This window comes from Peromyscus californicus, unplaced genomic scaffold, assembly GCF_007827085.1.
Source record: "Peromyscus californicus insignis strain IS unplaced genomic scaffold, ASM782708v3 Scaffold_11__1_contigs__length_118956290, whole genome shotgun sequence".
NCBI lineage: Eukaryota > Metazoa > Chordata > Mammalia > Rodentia > Cricetidae > Peromyscus > Peromyscus californicus.
Genome location: NW_026294402.1, coordinates 11,281,615 through 11,298,110, shown reverse-complemented (window position 1 = coordinate 11,298,110; position 16,496 = coordinate 11,281,615). Strand labels below are relative to the sequence as shown.

The 16,496-nt window shown below is 47.0% G+C and overlaps 1 protein-coding gene across 1 annotated transcript in view; it reads left to right on the top strand.

Moving 5' to 3' along the window:
• Positions 1–2,117: 2,117 nt before the first annotated feature.
• Positions 2,118–16,496, top strand: part of Hephl1 (hephaestin like 1) — a 69,356-nt gene continuing 54,977 nt past the window's right edge. Inside the window, exon 1 of the mRNA XM_052752688.1 lies at positions 2,118–2,492. Within this exon, the coding sequence (XP_052608648.1) occupies positions 2,323–2,492 (170 nt within the window). The 5' untranslated portion in view covers positions 2,118–2,322. The remainder of the gene's footprint in view (positions 2,493–16,496) is intronic.

Genomic DNA, 16,496 nt, shown 5'->3' with positions numbered 1-16,496 from the left:
GTGAGTTTGCGGAAATCAACGGGGTTACTCCATCTATTTGAGGACAAATGGCAAGGTTCCTGCTTTGTTTATGCCACACAGTGCCAGGTGGAGCTGAAAGTGAATGTTACTCACAGGCTTCCTAATCGAGTTCTTGACATCCATGGTAACCACATCTTGTCCCATCAATCACATTACATGTTTTCTTCTGTGCTGTCATAGCAGGGAATCCTCTCAGGCCAGATTCCTTTCTTTGGGGCATTCAGATGCCATTTGAACAGTATGTTTACTGCCCTGGGTAGAGAAGTTTTCAAACTTCCAGAAAGTTTTCCAGGAATCCTGTCATTCATAAAATGCTCTTTCTCCTGTCATTTGCCCTTCAGTAACTAAGTTCTGTTCTACAAAGGGGCTCAGTCTGTCAATTATATCTACTACAGCAACTCTGGTCTATCCTCATGTAGCTCAATTTTTTTTTCATGTAACCAGGCTGGCCTCAAATTATCTGTGTAGCCAAAGCTGGCCTTGAACTCTGTATCATCCGGCCTCTTGGATGCTGGGATTCCAGGCATGCCCCATGACCCATTCTACAGACCTGGCTTTGAATCTGAGACAGCATCACAGCAGCTCATGGTGAGCAGAAGCTGGAAGGGCAGTTCTTCTCTTCTTGATCCATGTCATTCCTATTTCTTGTTTCTGTTATTTGGAAGAGTTTATCCCAGAGGAATTTGCTTTGAGAAGGATTTTGGTAGGCCCAGAGCAATCTGATTTCCTGGATTATAAACAAGAATTTGTTTGGCTGGGATATTTCCATTTTCCCAAGGCTTCCAACTCTTGTCAGAGGTATGCTCACAGGCCACCCTGTGAGTTCTCAAGAGTGGCTGGAACTGTCCCAACCCCACGGAAGCTTCTGGAACCATAGAGTCAGAAGTAGATTTGAGTGAAAGGAAAATGTGCTGTGGGAATTATTCTACTGGGGGTGGGTATCAGTAAGTTCAAGCCATGAAGCACCTTGCTGTGGAACAGTATAAGCAGTGTGCATTTTATTGGGAGAGGTAATATATAAGACGTGCTAAGGAATCGCTATGGTGCATGTTCAGTTTACAGAAGGCATATGGGTAGGAATTTGGGAAGAGCAGAGAGAAAAGAATTTTTGGAGAAACAGAAGTAAAGTGAGAGCTAGGGTGGTAATGGTATAGTCTCTCAGTGCTGTGGGGATGAGGATTTCAGTGGCTACTGAGCTGTGCTGTGCTGGGGTGGAGGCAGGCCCTTGGCGGACATTGTCCTATTGAATCTTCTGGAGAGTCCCTCCGTCTTATTTCTCAGACAGAGTCTTGTAACAATCAAATGATTCCTCAATGCTGTGAAGTTGGCAAGCTGTGGGGCTTGGGTTCAAACCGCAGTCTGTCCAGCTTCAGAGCCCTGGGGCTCTTCGCTTCACACCAAGGCAGCTGGCTCAGGAACGTCTCTGTGTGACGCTCACACTGGCTCTCCTCCAAGTTGGACACAGTCTCTTTCAACACTGAGATTCCAGGTCACAGCTCACAGCATATGGAGACAAATGCTTGACACCTTTTTCTTCAAAGATCTGCTTCTGAAATGTATCCCTGTGGTCTGGAGGGGACCTCCTCCTCTGACATTGTCAGTCATCTTGAGGAAAGATGATTGATTTAGGGGTGGCAAGGTCTAAGCTCTGGGTTGACAGGGAAGCCAAGCCCCTCAACTTTGCTGGTGGGGTCCAGGAGTATTTGGGGGAGATGAGTGAGCTGATGGGTCGGTCAGTGGTGGGTTTTATGGTGCTGTTGGGAGCTTTATACTTTGACATGAGTGTTTCCTGTAGCCTCATAAAACAAGCTAGAAGGCATTACATCATCCCCCCTGCTTTCCTAACAGAGACCAAACCTTTTTCCATGCTTGGAATGTTTCCTGATGGTCCACTCTGGCCAGTCCACTTTTCCAATTTACAAAGCTCTGTAATAGTTGTGGAGGAAAGGCGAGGTGGGGGGAACCCTTCAGCTCAGGTTGTTTCCTTACCGTTCCCGGGAAAGACAAATGACTCACATTAGAGCAGAGGATCCCAAACTCTCAGAAACAGGCCCGTTGAGCTTGGGCAGCAAATGAATAAGGCAGTTATGCATCTCTTGGGTGGCTGGCAAGTTTGTCGTCATGGCAACTCTTCCACTGAGGGAGGTCTGCTTGCACAAGTTGTCAGCCTCTGTCCCAACCCCAAGCTACCTGAGGAGGAGGGGCCAGGCCAGTCCATGCCTTATTTATAACTCGCTCTGAGTGAGGGGGAGGGATCACCGGTTGACTCCCTGGGAGGCTGCCTGCCAGTTTCATCCACAAATGTCGGAGCAGCAGCCAACAGCTGCCTGCATCATCCTCTCCTTCCTGGGTCTGCTTGGGCTGGTTGGTGCGGTCACTAGAACATACTACATTGGAATTGTGGAAGAATACTGGAACTATGTGCCTCAGGGGAAGGACGTTATTACTGGGAAGAGCTTCTCAGAAGACAAGTGAGTGAACATGGGGTCCTCACGGACTCCCTGGGCTGACCTCTTTTTAGCTCTGTGCCTGGGAGGTTGTGTTCCTTAGATGGCTATGATGCAGGTGAACTGACTGAGGTGGAGAGGCAGGTTCCGCTTCTGCCTGAGGAGCCCTGACTGAGGTGGATCAGTAACTTGTGAGAGAAATTCTCCTCTGTGTATATCCATTGAGCCTTCTGCTACCCTTAACTGTGACGAGACATCCACAGCCAGGTGTTTTGAATAGTGGCTTTTCTTTGGCAGCTTCTAGACTCTAAAGGATTCTGGGACTCTATTAAAAAGAAAAGCAAAGGCAAACTTGTGAAATTTGAGAATTTCCCAGAATTAAGTGTCAAAGCTGTTGTCTTAGTTCTGTTTGTGGAACGCGGCATATTAGCCATACTGTACATGGCCATGCTTTTCTTTTGTGGTGTAAGATGTAAAATGGGGTGGTTAAAATAGAAGTGGTTGTATGTGAAGTGTCCTTGAGTCTACTTAGGAATGGGTCTTCCTCTGCTTGAACAGCCTTGATCCCTTCATCCCACAGGGCTGGGGCTCACGACACAGTTGGAGAAGATGGTTCTGGAGTGTCTCTGGCTTTTAATTTTAGTGGAGAGCATCCCTCCACTCCAGGGCCCAGCATCTCAGGTGTCTTTCTTGTTCCATGGTCTCCCTCTGAAGTCACCCACTGGCTCTGGAAGCTATGATGGTATGCTTTCAACTTCATGGTTCTCAGAGCACTTTGGATCTAGCAACTGTTAGGTAACTGAATCCATATTCCTTTCTTGAGGGACAGAAGCCACTGTATCCAACACCCACACTCTATTTCCTACAGATGAGCGTCTTTGCTCAAGTTCAGGAATGGCATGGGGTCCACCAGTAACTCTTCTAGAGCCAGCTCTCTCTGCCTAGAGGGAAGACTTAAGCTCCAGTTTGCTTTGTTTTCAACTTCCTGCCTCCTAACAGCACAATTGTGCCAGTCATGCCCTGTTTCTAAAAAAAATAAAGAGGGTCCTGCCAATTGGTGGCTACAGATTTTTCCTTGAGCTTTATATTGAACAGCTTTTTGTAGGGTTATTTCCAAAGAAAGTACTTGATATATTCTAAGACCATGGTCACAGTCTTTAACACATGAACAAGACATTACAAAGTACCCTAACTGCAAGAGTCATCTCTGAAATTAGAGCTTTGCCGACAGAGAAAGAGGTCACTGGAAAATGGCTAGTGTGAACAGATATAGGACATTAGAATGTTCAGAATATGTACATGGGACATGGATAATATAGCTGTGATCATTTTTTTTTGACCCAGGACTTGTATTAGGGACTTTTAATACACTTGTGCCCACAGATGTTATTATTCCCATTTTCCCAACCAGGATGGAGGCTCTGAGGTTGAATATTTGTAGTTTACCAGGCAAATGGCCTCATCAAACACCTGGCTTGGGTCCCAGGGTCCATGTGTCCTCTTTCCATGCAACCTATTTCTTGGAAAAGTTGACCATTTCTTACTGAGCTAAATCCAGCTTTGAAGGAAGGGAGAGATCTCAGTGGTGTGAACTTTCTAGGAAAGTCTTAATTCTGACTGTGGGTGTATTTACTCTCAACTTCCTTCTTCTCAGAGAAAAGTTGAAAATGGTCCTGAGTTGGTCAATGGCCACACTGACTTCCTGAATTTGTTTAAAACTTCCAGATAACTTAAATACTGAAGACTCAAATGCTATTTACACAAAGCCAGATACAAGATCTCCTTTGAAGAAAGGGCAATACCATGGATGAGAATTCATAGGTGAAAAAGAAACTAGACACGTGGAAGCCGTTTCTGTGGACCAGATTTGAGTGAGGCATCCTTACACCAGCTTTGGCTCCATGTAACTGGGTGCCGGCTTTGGAAGCAGCTGGCACAGGTGATGTCACATTGATGATAGATGGATTCCAAGGCTTCCCTTTTCTCAGGGGGACGTCTCTTGCAAGGAGAGTGCAGGTTAGCCCACAGTGCTTACTGGAAAGTTGCAGACTGTGGCGGGTCGCCCAGCCAGAGCCCCTCAGGAAGTGTCTTTGTAGTTGGCAGACGTGATTGTAGGCTCCAGTACATACCCAGCTGCGCTGGAAGAGGCCACGATGGTGGGACATAGATGAGCCCCCATGTATACTCCGGAATCACTCAAGCACCAGGATAACACAGGAGAAGGCCCGGATATACTGAATAACCTTTCTTCCAAAGAACCTTGTCCGTGGCAAGATCCCACAGGAGACAGAGCAAAAGGCAGGTCATTTGGATCTTTAAAGCAAAAATAAGTCACTTTATTGGGACGGACAGACTACATCCTGGCAGGCCATTGTTTTGGGCACTCAGACAAATATTCAGTATTCAGAAGACCCAGGGGTCCAAGCACCCAATGTTCCGCCAGAGTGGAGCAATCTTGAAAAATAATCTAGACTTCCAGTTCTTGCTGCCTCAACTTGCCATGTGGTGCTGAGCATGCTGCACTGTCTATTGTGTTCTAAATGTGGCCAAGGAGGGAGATTACATCATCCCTAACATCGTGTCAGCATCAGATTTTATTTTCGAAACTAAGTGAAAAAATTCCTACCTGGTTTTCTAGTTCTAGAGAGGTTCCCACAGAGATGAGTGAAACAGAGGTGTGATTTTCAAATGTCCAGTCTTGAAATCGAAGACACAGAAGACGAGGAAGGGGAGTGTGCTTGTGTGATTGTTTTTGGAGTGTTCTGTATTTTACTTTATCAATTCCCCCAGCATTAAAAAAGAGATTAAAAGCAATGTGTGTCTGTGTGTGGGTGTGTGCATTGGATTCCCTGGAGCTGGAGTTACAGGCAGGTGTGAGCTGACCACATGGGTACTGGGAACTGAACTCAGGTCCTCTGCAAGAGCAGTATATACTCAACTGCTGAGCCATTTCTCAGGGGCCCCCTTCATCTTTTGATACCACTAACTCCTCATTTTATGTTTATAACGTTCTCTCCTACAAATCCAGGTGAATCTAGGCTGTTTCCCTTTTAACCCGACCGGGGTCCCCCTCATACACATAGATGGGCTCTTTTCCTTCCCTTTGAATACAAATACTCTGTTCTTGTCTAAGGCACACACTTACCTTTCAGGCCAGAGTCAGAGCTCCAGGAGGACAGAGGGGAGAGGCCCAACATATTAACCCTCTTTCACTACACAGAGCCTTGTCATCAGCCAATTGCATGTGGAGCAGACCAGAAGCCAGAGGCTCTGAGCCTCTGAAGCCAAAGGAAGTCACTTTATCTATGTGCCTGTTCTGGCTGCTTTCCCTTTGGATAAGAGAAATAGAAAATAATAATAATAGGAAAAATAATAGGAATAATAGGAGAAAAGAGAGTGAGCGTCAAAGTTTCAGCAATGCAGACTTTCAGAACCCAAAACTCAACAGAGTGGAGACCCTTGGGGTCCTACAGAAGAAGAGATGGGAAATAAGTGGAGATTCTAACAGCTGGACAGTGCAATTTAACTTCCCAGTGTGATGCCTTTGCTTGGTCACAGTGTCCAAAAATATACCTGGTAGTGTCAAGCAGTAACGTTTCCTAGAAAGTATAGAATTTCAGAAGTGTGTTCTATTTAGAACCATTTTCTCTGTGTGCTCCTCTCCCTCTTCACTGGGTGGGATGGGGACACCAGGCTCCTTTGATTTGCCTGGGATCTGTGTCAGCATTTTGATCCATTCATGCCAGGCCTGCTGGGGCTCATAAAGAACTTAATAAGGCGTGAGTGTGCTTCGGTGGTAAACCCTGCTCTTTAATGGAGCTGAGTGGGTCATCTTAGTTAAAGCCAGGGTTTTACCACAGACCTTATTAGGCAAGTGCTATACACACAGCTTCTTCCCAGTGGGATGCAAGGCTGCCCATGGACATGAGATGCCCTTGATCCTGATTGTGGATGGTTTCTGTCAAAGCCCCTGCATTGGAGGGGCTACTAGAGAAAGGTCTCCTCACCATCACCACAGCAGCCCATTGCTAGGGCAGACCTTGAGTCTCTAGGAGGAGGGTTTATGATGCGTGTGTGAGAGAGAGAGACTTCATCTACCCGAAAGAAAGGCCGATAGAAGGAACAGGATGGTGGCAGAGATGATCCCATCAGGTCTAGAGCAAAGGCAACGGTTTCATTTCATTAGTGTTTGCTCTTAGATGAACAGCAACTTTCAAGTTTTAACTTCTTTCCTATTGACATCAATTGCAAACTTGGACTGCAGAAATGGTTCTGCGGGTAAAGACTTGATGTGTGAGCAAGAAGAGCCAAGGCCAGATCTCCAGAACACACAGAAAGGCAGATGTAATTATGGTAGTGTGCACCCAAAATCCCAGCACTCCTGCGGCGAGATGGGAAGAGGAGACGGCGAACCCTTAGGAGCTTAAAGGCCAGCTGGTCTCACATATGTCATGGTCAACAAAGGGGGATCTTCCCTCAAACGAGGTGGAAGTTCAGAATGGTTGTCTTCCATATGCACACTATGGCATTCTCTCTCTCTCTCTCTCTCTCTCTCTCTCTCTCTCTCTCTCTCTCTCTCTCTCTCTCTCCACACTGTGGCATTCTCTTCTTCTTCTTCTTCTTCTTCTTCTTCTTCTTCTTCTTCTTCTTCTTCTTCTTCTTCTTCTTCTTCTCTCTCTCTCTCTCTCTCTCTCTCTCTGCACACTGTGACATTCTCTCCCTCTCTCCCTCTCTCTATGTACACTGTGACTTCTCTCTCTCCCCCTGCCCCTCTCACACACACACCACAAGATTTCTAAAAGCCATTAATATCTTGGAGCTGCTGTTATATCTATACTTATAAGTGCTTGGCTGCAGATCCCAGAAAAGAGCAGGTTGAACAAATTAGGATATTGTATTTGCTAAAAAGCAGTCCAGATGTGAGCAGCCTAACGTTGCTAGACAGTCTGCATGATGGACATTTAGATGCTGTCTGTATTTTGGGGTCAACCATCCTTAGCATGAAGCTTCTTCTGGGATATTCATGCTGCATCAGCCTTTAGAAGACTGTCATGGAGACCTCACCTAAACATCTGGGAGTGGAGCTCAGTGGTAGGGTGCTTATCTGGTACCCATGGGGCCCCAAGTTCAATCCCCAGTACATGGCATACATGAGGCCATCCAGCCAATTCTGCTACACTCCCTGGATATTCGTAGGAAACTGGGAAATAAGGTCATTTAGTATGTGCTTTCTAAGATGGATTTCAATTCTGCTATGAAGCAAAAAGGGGAAGGAAGCATGGACACTGAGAGGATCTGGAAGCCTCTGTCTCCTCTATTTCCCAGCAGTCAGGGGCATCTTATGGTCCCCTCTCCCTCTTCCCGCCTCCAGGGCAGGGCCCCTGAGATCTGGAGAACACATAGTGTGACAGTTAAGGGTCTAAGAATCCTTCCTGCACATATCACACAGATGCATATGATTCTTGTCACACAGACCCACATGGTCCTTGTCACACAGACTCACATGGTCCTTGTCACACAGACACACATGGTCCTTGTCACACAGACACACATGGTCCTTGTCACACAGACCCACATGGTCCTTGTCACACAGACCCACATGGTCCTTGTCACACAGACCCACATGGTCCTTGTCACACAGACACACATGATCCTTGCCACACAGACACACATGGTCCTTGCCACTCAGAACCACATGGTCCTTGTCACTCAGAACCACATGATTCTTGTCACTCAGAACCACATGATTCTTGTCACACAGACCCACATGGTCCTTGTCACACAGACCCACATGATTCTTGTCACACAGACCCACATGGTCCTTGTCACTCAGAACCACATGGTCCTTGTCACTCAGAACCACATGGTCCTTGTGAAGGGGACTAGTAAGTATAGGTAGACTTTCCCCAGTGTTACTTAATTTTGCTCTTCAGAAAAATGGGCACAGCAATACTTGGAGGTGTGTTGGTTCCCCACGCCCATGACCAAATGACTACAAACCAGGAGGATTCAAACACCAGTGATTTACTCTCTCCTAGTTCCGGAGGCCACAAGTCCAAAATGAAAGCCACACTCCTCATAGGATCTAAGGGAGAGAACATTCCTGTCTCTTAGAGTTTTTGAAGGAATCTTGTATTCCTCAGCTTATGACCACATCTTTCCAATCTAGATCTCCATTTTCACAAGGAATGGTCATTCTTTTATCCCAAGGACTTCTGGAGACCAGAAAAGAGAAGACTCAAGTGGCTATGTGCCCTTTTAATCTAGGAAAGCCCCACTAGAAGTGAACACAGTTAATACGGGGTGGGCTCTGTTTTCCCAGACATTCTTGTGAACAAAACTTTGGGGATTTTCTTTTGTTTAAACACAAGTTCTGTGTACTCTGAGGTGCTTCTGTGAAAATCAAGGGAGACAAAGTAGGACCCATGCTTTAGGTGACACTACAGGAATCATAATAAAAGAATTATATGGGAGCACATAACCCAGATGGCTTTTAGAAATTACCCATCTAATTAGGGAAGGCGTGGCTTCTGAGTCCTCGTGAGGAATCTGCCTCCACCCTTCTCGCCCAGTGCTGCTTGTCCTGATATGGTCCTGTCTTTATTTTTGTCTGTAGCATCCTTTGCAGGCTCAGATGACGGTGCCCTTTTTGTGACTCTTAGGAGCCTCACTCACATCTGCTCTGGTCACATATCCTGCTAACATTAGTTTGTGACTCATCTTCCCCCCATATCCACATGCCTCTGATTCTTAGGCTCTGTACATCAGAATTGGCATTGATATAGAAAACACTGTTATGCCATTTACCAGTGTGTAGACTTCCCAGCCAAATATAACTCTCTTGAATATAGGGACTGAGAGTGATATACTTGGCCTCCATTTATAGTTCCAAGGCTCAGTTGCTTCATGATGAGTGATGGAAAAATAAACCCAAACTGTGCAGGGGATGGACTTCTGGTGGGGTGCACACACCTTGTGAGCCGTGAACTCCTCAGATCCTAGCCTGGACACCTGCCTTAGCTCCGATAGATGGCCTCTGACTACCGCCAATCTTACTGGCTTTTGGAGGTCGTCTGCATCACAGTATGGCCCCTTGGCCTTGGCAGTGTCTGCTGAAACCCCTACCTTGCCTTTCAGACAGTTGCTATTGGGGAGCTTCTGGGACACAGTGGACTCAGATGCCACTCTCAGTGTCCCAGCTGCGTGCTCTGCTCAGCTTCCCAGTGAGCCTCTGCTCTTTGCTTGAGGAGGATTGCCGTCTAGAACTCACAAGCGGGGGCTTCCGTCCTGTGACTTCACACCCACACTGTGTGTTTGCAGCTGGTTGCCGTGTAGACGCTCAAAGAACTCCTACTTCCAGTTCCTTGCTTTTCTTTCCTTTTTCCTCCCCTTTTGAATGTCTTCTTAAAAATACTATTTTAAAATTTATTTTTGTTTTTTGAAATGGTCTCATTTGTTTTTCACTTTTAATATTTTTTCAATTAAAAAGCCATGTGGTAGTGGTGCACACCTTTAATCCCAACACTCGGGAGGCAGAGGCAGGCAGATCTTTGTGAGTGACAGAACAGTCTGGTCCACAGAGCGAGATCCAGGACAGCCAGCACTATATAGTGAGACCCTGTTTCAAAACAAACAAACAAACAGACAAATAAACAAACAAAAATAGTCACTACAGATTTTGTTTTATGCTAAGGACAACCGGGGATGATTTCTAACTTTGGCTACACACTGAAATCATGTTTTCACCGTAGGCCACCAGGGCCAGTGACAGTCTTCACATTTCAAGGGCTTCCCATCACAATCCCTCAAGTTCATGGAGGGCCATGTGCTCCAGGAACACCCTTTGCTCTGGAACCTGGAAGTCCTGGCTGCTTTGATCTAGAGCTGTGACTCTTCACAGATGGCCCCTGGTAGCAGAGGAGCAGGGGTCTTACAGAGACACATGCCCTGACCCAGAAAGTCTGTGTACCACTTCTGTCCATGCCCTGTGTGCTGGGGGCCCAGTGTTCCGACTTAGTGCAGAAGCAGGACCTTTGCACCCACAGGCACATAGGCCATCTCTGCAAAGTGCTACCAAAAGAATAATTTGGTAAGACTGGGAAAAATATGGATGCCATGGCTTTGCCAGGAAGTCTGATTCAGTTGTCCTGAAAATGGGTCAAATGTCCCTAGTGATTCCAATGCAGACAGTGCCCGGGTGACCTCAGAGAACAACTGCTAGAGAGAGCCCAACCCCTTCCCTGGCTGTCAGCCATGCAGAGGCAGGCCTGGACTGACATACATCTAAGAATGTGCAAAGCAAGTCACCATGTCACCCAGTGGTCAACTATGTGGCTCGATACTCTGCCTAGGAAGTTGGCCACACTTCCCTCTATTTGGTGCTCGGCTCCCTCTCCTTGGTGGTTTTGCCAGGCCAGTCATAGCAACATCTGTGATCCTGAGAGTGGTGGGGAAGACTCTGGTGGGGTTTGGGTCAGGACCTTCTAGATGCTGTAGTGTGCATAGAACGGTGTGAGCATGCCTGCTCAGCTCCGGCTACGTGCAGATGCACTCATAGACTCTCCTGCGTGTGGAGAAATGTGGAGGACCCGCCATCGAAGCCTGTTGGAGTGGCCAGGACTTTTGTGCAACCTCGTTTGTAGCTTTTACCGGCAGTCTGAGCCCAGAGGCAAGGCAGCAAGGTTGTCACCACCCTACTGGGTGACCCAGTGCCAGTTGTTAGTAGGCAATTCTGCCCACACTGGTGCTGCTTGGCAGCGTGTGGGTGACTCATTCATTCCTCTAAGAGCCTGTTCAATTAGGAGCTCTACTCACCTGCTGCTTAACAGGAACCCCCCACTCCCACCAACACAACACAACAATCCCCACCCCAAAGAGTGCTTTAAGTGCATTGAGGAAGTTCTGTTTCATGTACACAAAGCAAAGCTGAAGCTTGGTCATAAGAATCTTTTGGGTTAAACTGTACCAAGCCTAGGGCGTGGCCATAAGCCTAGACCCTCTTATAAGTAAGGGGTTTTTACATTTTTATAGTTTTCTTTTAGCCATGGAAGTGAGTACATATGTACAGACTAAACACCCCACAACGTGATGGATAAGCGATCCCACCCCCTACTCTCGCCTGACAGTCACCCAGTGGTAGTACTCTTGTGACTTTTAGACACTTTTTTTTTTGCATGTACTGATGTGTATATTGTTTAAAAAAACACAAGTGAATGGACTGTACTTCATACGTTGGTCTGAAATGTGCTGTTGTTGGTATTTTGGTGACAATGTGGCACAGGCACCCCTCGCCCCAACACATAATGTGATATGGCTTTGTCACCCTCCTATTTACCAGACACTAGCTGAGGGACACGTCTGGCCTCTAGACTGTCCCTATCACAACTATTCTCTATGTTCCAAACAAGATTGCTGCTATGGGGGTCTGGCCCTGTGGCTCCCCTTCTCTGAGGGGGCTCTGCTTCCTCCAGGCTTGGTCCTGAACCCATTGCTTCTGCCTTCATCACTGTACTTCTCCTGACTGGCTTAGCATCAAGGGCAGACAGGGTTGGACATCCCAGTGTCCAGGGAAGAACAGTGAGGTAGTGCCTGGGCAGCCGAGTGGTTTGGGGCTCAACCAGCTGACAAAGGCATGTGTTCAGCTCTCACTTGGAGGAGAGACTGACCCCTGAGGAGCGGAAGCTGCCTGTTGTGGAAGCTCCCAGCCTCCCTTCAATTGAGCCAAAAGATGCTCATCCTGAGGTCCACAGACCAGTCCTCCCTGGAGTAGGTTGTAGGGGCCACAACTCTTGGGGTCTCCCCGACCTGTCCCCTAATTTCATCATAAGCAACTAATCAAAGACTTTTTCTCAGCCCTGAACAGTCCTCATCCTAGAGAACTTTTGGAAGTTGGAATTCTCTTTTTTTTTCAAAGTCATTTCCAAACACTATCCTCCTGCCCCATGGTACTTCTAGCTCCCAAGTGATGTTCTAGGCTCTTTAAGGTGAGACTCGGTGGCTCTGACCTTTCAGAGGACTCAGTTGAGAACCCACAAAGGTCCTGGTGTGTTTGACCTGAACACACGGTCATATTAGATGGTTTAGGACAGACTGGAGAAATAATCATGTTTTTAAACGAATTAATAATTGTGTGTGTGTGTGTGTGTGTGTGTGTGTGTGTGTGTGTGTGTGTGAGAGAGAGAGAGAGAGAGAGAGAGAGAGAGAGAGAGAGAGAGAGAAGAGAGAGAGAGAGAGAGAGAGAGAGAGAGAGAGAGAGAGAGAGAGAGAGAGAGAGACAGTACTCATGTGAAGGTCAGAGTGTAGCTTGTGGGAATCAGCTCCATTTCCACCACGTGATTTCAGGGACCCAGCCCCAGGCTTCAGGCTCGCCAGCACCTTTTCTTGCCAACCTGCTTACTGGCCCCAGTGCTTTAGCTTGCCTTGAATGTCTTCTTGTACTCTGTTTAAATGGTTTTCTTTTTTATTTCGCTCCTGTTTGTAACTGATAGAAAGGCAAAGTGACTGTAAGAGGTCAGCAGGTTTTGACAGGCAGACCCAGCAAGCTAAAGCCATGACAATGTGTTGGATTTCTGAGATATGATGGCCACAAAGTGTACCCTGGAGCCAGGCATCATGGGATAATGTCTGTATCATTTGAATAGCAGAGGCACTGAGTGAATGAGCATGGAAGGATTCTTCCCTAGACATACCATTCCAGGAAAACGACTCAAGTGTGTGCCAGGTATTATGTCATCCATGTGTAGGCAAGCCACACTTAAAGGTCCTGAAGCATAATGCTGTCCCCTGTCTGGCCTGAGCACAGGCAAAGTGCAGTTCCACAGCAGACACCCGTGTGTGTTCCTAATTTTCTCATAGGATGCAGCTCAGCCCTGCCTCCTCTTCTGAGCAGTCACTACCAGCTGCTCAGATATCAAGCAGAAGACATGCTGGCCATTCTTAAATATCTGGAGGATATTTCAGCTCAAGCTGTTTTGCAGATATAGCTTGCAACACTCTGACTTGCCAATTAGTGGCAAGTTCATGGAGGTTTCATTTGCTAGTTTCTTTGTCTTAGGTCCCAAAGCAAGCAGCAGCTCTTCCCAGGCATTCGCAGTAGAAAACTGGGCATTAGGAAATTAGTGTAAGTTAGGGATAGGAAAGCTATTTGTCTTTATTAGGCTTATCAGCCAAGGACAGCAGAGCATGTTTTGGAAAATGCTATTACTGGTCTGATGTCTGAACAGAACACTGAATATAGAGAGAAATGAGAAAGGAAGTTTTTGGGGCTGGAGGGATGGCTCAGTGGTTAAGAGCAGTTGATGCTCTTGCAGAGGACCCAGGTTGGATTCCCAGCACCAACATGGTGGTTCACAACCATTCATAGCTCCGGTTCTGGGTATCTGATACCCACTTCTGACTTCTGTGGGCACCAAGCATGCACACGGTCTACATACACACATGCAGGCAAAATACTCTCCCATAAAATAAAACATATAAATCTAATTTTTACAAAAGGAAAAAATTTGAACTGACCTTGAACGATGCTTTGAAAATTAGTTAGACTTGGAAAAACAAAACAAACAAACAAAAACAGTGTGGAGAGGGAGGATTTATTTAGAGTCACCATTTAAGGCTACTGTCCACCGCTACAGGGAAGGAATGGAGGAGGGAGCTGGCTGTGACTTGTTACATCTTGCTGAACCAGGAAGCAAGCAGGATCCCCAAAATTCCAATGTCTGCCAGATTCATCAGTCTCCAAATAGCGCCACCAGCTGGGGACTGAGTGTTCAAAAATGTGAGCCTGTGGGGAAATTCACTCAGACAGCTGTGTTGTGTGCCAAGAGCCGTGAAGGAGACGAGAACTTGGAGCAGAAAGGGAACCAGGCAGGGACGGAGCTGGGGCCTGGTTTCCCCGAGGGGGACTTAAGTAGCCCAGACCAAGCCTCTGGGTCCTTGGCCTTACTCAGAGGTCTTCTCCTCTGTCTGCCTAAATGCTCTGCCTTCTAGGAAGTTCCTCTTCTGCTCACCAGAGGTTGGGGTCCTGGCTACTGGACATGACCTGTAGTGTCATCACCCTGAAACACCTCTAAGGTGGGCAAAGCCACTATTTAGAATCAAGACTGCTGGGAGCTTGCAGTTAGCCAATGCTGTACTAATATTTAATAATCCCTTTAAAGAAACAGAAAAGAAGCCGGGCAGTGGTGGCACATGTCTTTAATCCCAGCACTCGGGAGGCAGAGGCAGGCAGATCTCTGTGAGTTTGAGGCCAGCCTGGGCTACAGAGTCCCAGGAAAGGCGCAGAGCTACACAGGGAAAACAAACAAACAAAAAAACCCCCAAAAAACAAAAAAACAAAAAACAAAAAACAAACAAACAAACAAAAAAAGAAGTGAAAATGAAGTCCCCCAATTACCTCTGGTTGTTGAATCTCAGTGAAGCTGATGTCACGGGCATCAGACTTGGTGTTGCTCCAGCAACAAAGGGGTGTCTCTGCTTGGATGGGGCTGTTCATGGGCAGAGGGGAGGGGAGAGGAACTGAAGTAGATAATGGTGAAGTAGAAGGAGATAGTAAATTCAGCCCAGCTGGCTAAAACCAGACCTGTGCCTGGCCAGGCAGGCTAATGCCACATCTGGGCCGTTGAGAGTAGGGAGCTCAGCTGGGTCAGATGCTATAGAATAAAACTCCCAAATCAGGCCAGAGCATGAGCAGAGGCCTGAGCAGCTGCACGGATCTTCCGACTGAATACCCAGAGGTGGAGGCATAGGAAGGGGTTGGTCTAATGGGCAGAAAGCAGATGGGAAAAAAGTGATGTGGTCAGGTACGGTGGTGAGAAGCCAGAGAGGGGTCTTCCCCAAACTGTCATTTTAAGATACATCTGGCCAAACATCCCCATCTGAGAGTCTCCAGAGACGCTTATTACAGATGTTGTGCCTACTAGCTTTCTCCCAGCACCCATCAGTTCCCCTCCCACCAAGCTTCCTGGCCATATAAATCTGCTTTTTTTCCCCCTAAACTGACCTCTGACCCCTGACCTTGACACCTGGCTTAAACGACCTCTTCCGCTTGGCATGGCCATCATCGCCTCCTTTCTGCCTTGTCTTCTGTTCAAGCATTAGAGCTCCTGTCTCTTCCTGTCCATCGATGCCCTCATCCAGGGACCTTGCTCATTTTGGTATCCTAAACACCCAGGCCAGAACCTTGTATGCACTATGTCTTCAGTCTGTTCTTGGAAGTGGACAGAATGGCCTTCAAGGTCATCTAAGACTGACATAGAGACACGCATGTGACGTGCTGGGGGTTCTTGGAGCAGCATGCATGCTGATATGGGAAAAGACAGAGTCTTCCACCGGTCCTCATACAAAGTGACCTTGTCTCTTCAGGGGCTTGTCCTCCTGTGTGGACACAATTATATATGGCTATGGACTTTATCTTGGCTTAAGGAATCTGTCTCAGTCTCAGGAGAAGCATGGTCTGTTGTTGAACAGAAGAGGAATGTGGGGAATTCTGGCTAAGGGGCATATAGATTTTATAGCAAAGGTTAAACAACTAGAGAGAGAACAGAGAACATTCAGGTGAACTCTTCTGGGGACAGTTATCTGGTACCAAAAACTCTACCAGGTATGACTAGCCTGTGGCCAGTATGGCTATAAATATGTCCTAACACAAAAACATAAACTCACTTAAAACATTTTCAATAGTTTGCTAACTTGATTGCACTATTCTCAAGTGTGAATTTTGTAGGTGGAAAGGCCATATTCATCAAGGTGATCCTTCACAGATTCCCAGATTCTCTCAGACTAGGCCAACTGGCCACTCTGTCTGTCCCTGGACACTGTGGTTAGGGTGGTCCTGGTCTGGGTCACAAGTCCCATCTGATGATGTGTAGAGGAGTATGATGTGCTCACAGGGGAGGCTGTCACCTGATCTGTCACTGGGGCCCCATCTAAAACACACAGGATGAGAACAGGCGTATGTGTTCTTAGACCAGAGAATGGAGTGTGGGACTATGCAGGCAGAACTGCAGACCTCCAGACCAGCCTTTCCTTCTT